Here is a 7,252-nt window from a genome sequence, read left to right as displayed (position 1 = left end):
TTTTTGTTCCCCAGGAGACATGTGGCAATGTCTGGAGATATTTTTGGTTGTCATAATTGGAGGGGAGGGGCCTGACTGGCATTTAGCACGTACAGGCCAAGGAGACTGCTTAGCACCCTACAATGCACAGGACACACAGCCCCCACAGTACAGAATTATCTAGCCCCAAATGACGACAATACCGAAGTTTAGAAACCTCGGCTCACCTGTCACCTCCCCAAGACGTCTCCTTAATACCCACAGTCACTCTGCCACTCCCGCTTTTGTCTTCTTCAGAGCTGTTAAAAGCTTCTGAAATGATCTTGTTAATTTGTTTACTTGGTTTGACGGTTGTGCTCTAAGCTACCTACCCCCCGTGGAGTATACAGAATATCATCTGGTGAGGGTAGCGCTAATCATAGGAGGTGGCATTTGTTGAGCATTTACTGTGTATAAAGCACCATGCCGGGGACTTGGCTGACATTTCCTATAATCATCCTCGTAACCCGATGACAAGGTAGGAACTATTATTAGCTGTATTTTACAGATCAGAAAACGATGAGGCACGGACAGGTTATATGCCAAAAGACAGCAGTGGTGAAGGAAGGAGCCACACTTCAAACCCAGGCAGTCTGGAGCTGTCCTGCTGCCCAGTGGTGCCTCTATCAAGGCTTTTGAATCAGTGATAGACTTCATAGCCGTCCGCTCACCTGGTCGGAAGACATGACAGAATGATGGATATGGGTTCATAGGAGAGTTGCCTGGAGTTCATGCGCAGAGGGGCAGGCGTTCTCTCCCAGAGTGTGCTCACCAGCAGACAGAAACGCAGAACCATAGCTTCTTGCACATCTGCCATGGGCTAATGTGATTTACGACTCCATCTGTCTGCCCCCAAAAGACTCCATTCTGGGAGGGGTTCCCTGAGCTCCATCTGTGAAGGTGTTGATCTGGGACTGGTTTGGGGCTCCCCTGGAGCATCCCCTGGGAGGGACCCCACCTCTGGGCTGGCTCTGGCAGTCCCTGGTACCCAGGGCCTGGAAAAGAATCTTAACCAGCCCTCGTTCCCTCATTCTCTGTTCCACAGGGAAGACCTTTGTGACTTGAATTTCAGCAGAAAGGCCATAGCATTTGACAGGAATCTCAAGTCCAAATGCCCACCAGGACCAGGCAGGTAACATAGTGAATCCAAGTGGGTGATCGAGACAGTGAGAGGTGGTAGGGACTGTGTCGAAGCCAGTGTCCCTTTAGAGGACATGGCTTCTACCCAGCTCTGGCCAATAATACCTTTCACGGATATAAGCTAAGCAAGCTCCGTGTTGCTGAACCATCAGATTTCCAGAAAAACTGGAAGTCTACACTTTCTAGGAAATCTAATTTTTCATTTAATTTAAAAATATTTAAAAACTTTTAACAACATAGAAGACCAACAAAACACATTGTAGGTTAGAATTGTTCTTGGGATGGAGCTTGTAGTTTCTAGTCTACAGGCCTGCAAAGTGCAAGGTCTGAGTTTGTCTGCTCTTAGCTAGATGACCTTGAGAAAAGCCACCTCTCCACTCTGAACCTCTGTCTCCTCGTTTGTAAGTCAGGAAGGCTGTCAGCTTTCACTTCAGGTGTGTGGTAAGAAAGCATGGAATATATGGTGTCATTATTCAGAGTTCTTGAGGAATATTATAAATAAGCACATTCCTCCCTTTGAGGGCTCAAATGAGCCGCTGAGCTTCACCTCCCTCCAACCCAGCTCTAGTTTTAAAGGAAGACCTCGAGTGGTCAGGCTTTTGCTGGGCCAGCTCTGACCAGTGCTTCAGGCCCCTGCTCTTGCCAGACACAACAGGCAGGGTACACGGGAAGTCAGGCCTGCTACTGCTCCCTGGCCCTGTGGCCCTGGACAGGTCATTTCTCTTTTCTAGATCTCAATTTTTTTATCTGTAAAATGGGAGCGCTGAGACTTGAATAGCCTCCAAGGTCATGCCTGGCTGGGGAGCACTTCGCAGTGACAGCTCCCTGGTCTTTGTACCGAAAGAGCTCTGTTTGGCAAGACGGGGGTGGGGCCTGGGCTGTCCTTGTAGCAGGCCCCCAGGAGAAGCACACGCACAGCCGGCTCTGCAGTTCTCCCTGCTCTGAGTGCTCTGACCCTGTGTGAGCCCATTCTCACCAGCAGAACCAACCAAGAAGGGCCCTTAGTAGCTGTTGAGTGAGCACTTACTATGCTCCAGGCCCCGTATTTGACACTTTCCTCCTCCTTTCTCATTCCCTATTCTCGCTTCGCCCTCATATCACCGCCATGAGCTAGAGTTGTTATCACCATTTTCCAGATGAGGACACTAAGGTTCAGAGAGGCCCAAAGTCTCACCGTGGGCGAGTGGTGGGAGTGTGTTTCACACTTAGATATGCCTCACTGAGGACCTTGTGGCCGCCAATGCCTTGTCGCTCCTAGATGAAACATAACACGCCTGCACCAAGGCCCGGTCACTGCCTTTGCCCCACCCTGTCCAACATACACTCACACTCTGGTGTCCCTGGGGCGACAGATGGGTGGTGGAGTGCCACCTAGTGGCGGGTTTAAAAATGCTTCAAGAAGCTCCCGGGTCACTAGATGAGCTTGGCAGGATAGGGAAGCAGTTGCCCTGGCAGGTGGAAGAGATGGCTCCCAAGGGTCAGGGTGAAGGTCATGAAGAGCCTCTGTAAAGGGCACCTGAACCGAGTGGAGTGTCACTTCAGCATCTCGAACAGCACAGCAAAATGATGAAGCTCCTCTTAACTTTCTGGAAGCCACTATTTTTTTTTTACCCTTTATCCTTGCAACTCCTCTGTGGACAAAATAAGACTGAGCAATCCAGCAGCTTGCCCACATGCCTCACAAGTCAGAGAGGCACTCCTAACCCTTTCATCACACTGGCTTGAGAACGATGGTGGGGACAATCAGTGGAGGTGGTGGTTCTGGTGGCAGTGGCTGCTATTTAGTGAGTTTGTGGTCCGACAGCTGTATTAGGTAAGTGCAGTTATCCCCATTTACAGGTAAGGAAACTGAGGCTCACAGGAATGGATGAACTTACCCCAAGGTGACACAGCCTCTGGGTGAAAGAAGAGGGATTCTAACCCTAGCAAAGCCACTCCGGAGTCGAAGCTCTTAACCACCGTTCCTTCTGCTGGCTGAGGAAGCCTCTCTGCCAACATGTCAGCCAAGTGGACACTTTACTCCAGCTCACCTTACTCCGTTGACCCTCATAAGCTGCACTGAGAAACTATAGCCTCCATCAGCCCGTGGTGCCCAACTGCACATCACTCTCGGAGACTCACTCTCGGAGACTCCAGTTGCCTGACTTTAGATGAATTTCTTTCCGTCTCTGAGCCTTGGTTGCCCTATCTGTGAAATTCAGAGTTTAAACTAGGTGAGCTGTGAGGTGCTACTATTCTGCGAGTCTGGGACTCTATAACAACACTGGCTTAAGAATGTCTCAATATTTTGAATTTGTTCTTGAATCAGTTTGTTTCCAAAGTAAAAACAAACCCCCTTCTTCTTTTCTTCTCCTTCTCTCTCTTCTTCTCCTCTCTCAATTTTCAGTCCAATTATGGTTAACTGTTATTTAGAGACTTATTATCCAAGTTCATTATAAGTAATTATTCAGTCTGGAGGGGAAACAGCAACACTGCTAGTTTAATTTAATGCTTACCTAGTTCTCTTAATTAGCAATAAGTCTTGGCATAATGATGGAATTCATGGGGTCCTGGCTTGGTGAGTGAATGGGTGGGTTTGGGGGAGGTCGAGTGCTGTTCTTAGAAAGACAAGTTTCAGAGCAGAATGTGGAAGGAGGCAAGAAGTGAACAGCCAATGGGCTATGCTGTGCCCTCCGTCCAGGCTGAGGCTGGCCCCCAAGAGTGAAAGGTTATAGATTACACCGGCTACAAAGACCTTAGTCATGTAGTACTCGTTCAACACCTGCCGTGTGCCAGCCCCAGTGCACGGCATTCAGCAAACGTTATGCCCCATGCATGGGACCTGCATATTCACGGTAATTTAGATAATTCAACCCTTATAGTTAGTACAGTAGTTCCTTATCCGCAGTTTTGGTTACCCATGGTCAACTGCAGTCCGAAAACAGTAAATGGAAAATTCAAAAATAAACGATCGTATAAGTTTAAATCGCAGGCCTTTCCGAGGAGCCCAGTGAAATCTCGCGCGACCCCCGGGCTCTCGCCCTGGACGTGAATCAGCCCTTTGCCCGGCGTCACCACGCTGCCTACACTTCCCGTTAGCGTAGCCGTTAGCAGCTTTCATAGCGATCAGGTTTTCTGTCACGATCCCCTAGTACTTGTGTTCAAATAACCTTTATTTTACTTACTGGTGGCCCAAAAGCACAAGAGCAGTGGTGCTGGCAATTGACGCCAGAAGTGCTTGCTACATGTTGCCGTAGCCTGACGCTACGTCACGGCCTGTGTCATTCACCTCATCTCGGCTCGTCACATCGGCACTGTGTCATCTCACGTCATCGCAGCAAGGGTGAGCACAATCCACAGTGAGAGACTTTGAGAGAGAGACCATATTCATATAACTTCTATTACAGTATATTATTATAATCGTTCTACTTTATTATTAGTTTTTGTTAATCTCACTGTGCCTAATTTATAAATTAAACTTTATCATAGTTATGTATATAGAGTTCAGTACTATCCATGGTTTCAGGCATCCCCTGGGGGTCTTGGAATATATTCTCCATGAGTAAGGGGAAACTACTGTACATTCTTCTCTGTTCAGTAACTTTACAGTAATTTTAATGAGTCAAGGAGAAAGTTTCCCATCTGATGCTACTGTATCTTTAAATCTCTCTGACTCTTTTCACAAAGGGAGGTCTCAGCCCCTGGGCTTTGGGCAGGCAACAGAATCCAACTTGAAGTCAACATCTTTCAGTTTCAACTTTTTTAGCAGTTTTATTTATGGCAAATGATACTGGCTTTTCGTATTTAGAAGTGATGTAAAGTTTTCATTGCAGTATAAATATGTGAATTGTCATACAGAAAAAAAAAAAAAAATGGCAGAAGGCAAGGTGGCACCCAGATGTGGCAACACTCCCAGGAAAGAAGAGAATTAAAAAAAAGGCCCGTTCCTTGCTCTGGGTTGCGGATTATTTTGTCTGGGCCGGTAGGCCTTCCTTTCCTGTCCCCAAACCCTGGGCAGACACAGCAATCAGGCAGGGATGTCTGCGAAGTCCAGATGCTACCCCAGAATCCTTCCTGAGTCGGCTCCAGGCACCTACCAGGGATCAGAGTGAGCCTCTGACCACCTTTCCCAGCCCACCACAGCCTTCTGAAGTTTCTCCCAAGCTTCTAGTCCAAACTTTGACATCCTAGTCCCTTCCTGTCACTCCCATTGCCCCTTTGCCATCTCATAGACTGTCATTTCTTCTCAGTCCCTCATTGGTCCTCCTGGCCCCGCTTTGTACCAGTAGGGAAACTGAGGCCCAAGGGAAGACTCCACAGAGCCAGGGCCACACCTTTCCGGCTAAGCCACGAGTGTGTCCATCTTGTGTCTGCTCGGCCTTGGAGCCCTTTGCCTTTTCTGGGAGTGCCATTCCTAGCTCCTACACACACCAGGAAGGTAGGGGTCAGGTGCACACATAGACTCCAGTGAAGTCTTTTGTCTCTTTAAAGGATTGTCCCCACCCACAGAGTGGTGGCATCCGAGGGAGTGGGGGTGAGGGGTCTACAGAAGTGTGCCCACTGAGCTTCTTGAGCCCTGCCTCTGGCTTTTCCCAGGGGCTCCAGAGTATTCAGTCCACATTCAAGTCTCCCTCTGCTGTGACACAGAACCCACAGGGATCCCAGGGCCAAGGTTTGGCTTATGTAGCCATCCTCAGGGGTTTCCACCCTCACCCAGCCAGACACTGCCCCACGACACCAGAAAACAAAGTTAGAGGTTCTGGAGTGAGCAAAATGTCTGTTCACGGCCAGCTTTGTTGGCTTGTTAGCCTCCTTGGAGCCCTGCCTGCTTACTCAGGCCGGCCTCTTGCTCACGTGCTCATAGGTCACGCCAGTGAGGGTGGAAATCTGAAAGAAACAGCCAGAACAGAGGGAGGCAGTACAGGGACCCCAAGCCGACCATGGGGCACAGCTGAAGGAAGAATAGCATCCAGTTCCAGCCCTGAGTAGAAATGAGTCAGTTGCACCATTTCTGTGGGCCTCAGTTTCCCAGTTGTTACATGAGTCACTGTGGCAAAAGTGCTAAGCAGATCACAGGTGATGTGACCTGTCCATTTCTGTTCACCAGGCCGGGTACCTTCATTGCATTATGCCACCGAATCCTCCTGACAACACTCTGAGGTTCTCCCCATCGTACAGATGAGAAAATTGAAGTTTAGAGAAGTCAAGGAACCCCTCTGAGGTCAAGAGGCCTCATTCACCCTCTGCACCATTTAGCATTTATGGGGCACCTCTGCTGGGTTATAGGCAGGCGTGGCCCTACCCTTGGGAAGCATAAGGTTTTGTGGAAGAGGCGAGCGAGGGGATGCTGTTCAGTGAAGGCCCCCTGTGTGCAGCGGTTTGGCTCGAGGCCATCGAGACATGCTGCCATGGATGTGCCCAGGTCATCAGCTGAGCTTAATACCCTGCAGAGGAAAACAATAGGCTTTTTCTTTTAACTCCATGTCCATTTTTTTTCTCCTGGGCAAAATTTGGGAGCAGGGCCTCCCAGGGCAGCACCTCAACCTGTTTACAGAGCACTGAATGTGGGAAGGGTCAATCCCCAGATGTGTGTGTTGGCCCTACCAGCATTTTAAAAAATGTTTAATTAATTGCCAACATTTAATAGCCTGGAGATTTCACATAGAAGTGCACATTTCTAGTTTCTCTTAAAGAATCAGACACTCTGGCAGGAAGGGCCTGAAGTCCCTTGTGGAAGTGGAGCAGAGTGGCGGACTTCCCCTGCGTTGACACTGGGAAGGGTGCCCTGGGCTTCCAGACTTGGGCCGCTGAGGTCAGTGAGTGTGGGCGCCAGAGTCAGACTGCCTCGCATCATTGCATTATGCCACTGAACCCCAGTTCTGTCATAAAAGCTATGTGCCCTCCAGCACTTAGCCTCCCTGTGCCCCAGTCTCTTCACCTGCAAAATGCAGAGAAAAATCCCCACCTAACAGGGTTATTGTGAAGATCAAATGAAACAGTGTGTACTCAGCACTCAGCACAGGGCCTGGCCTGGGGAAGTGCTTATAAAGCCAGCTGCCGGGAGGCTTTCCTCTCAGGGGCCATGGCTGAAAGCAGAAGAGCACCGTCCTCCCAG

At 49.3% G+C, this 7,252-nt stretch overlaps 1 protein-coding gene across 1 annotated transcript in view; it reads right to left on the bottom strand.

Annotated features, from left to right (window-relative positions):
* Positions 1-5,970: 5,970 nt before the first annotated feature.
* The window catches only part of FABP6 (fatty acid binding protein 6), a 10,053-nt gene continuing 8,771 nt past the window's right edge, over positions 5,971-7,252 (bottom strand). The window contains exon 6 of the mRNA XM_025042993.1: positions 5,971-6,035. Within this exon, the coding sequence (XP_024898761.1) occupies positions 5,971-6,035 (65 nt within the window). The remainder of the gene's footprint in view (positions 6,036-7,252) is intronic.

Source organism: Pteropus alecto, unplaced genomic scaffold, assembly GCF_000325575.1.
Source record: "Pteropus alecto unplaced genomic scaffold, ASM32557v1 scaffold40, whole genome shotgun sequence".
Lineage (NCBI taxonomy): Eukaryota > Metazoa > Chordata > Mammalia > Chiroptera > Pteropodidae > Pteropus > Pteropus alecto.
This window is presented reverse-complemented; position numbering and strand designations above follow the sequence as displayed.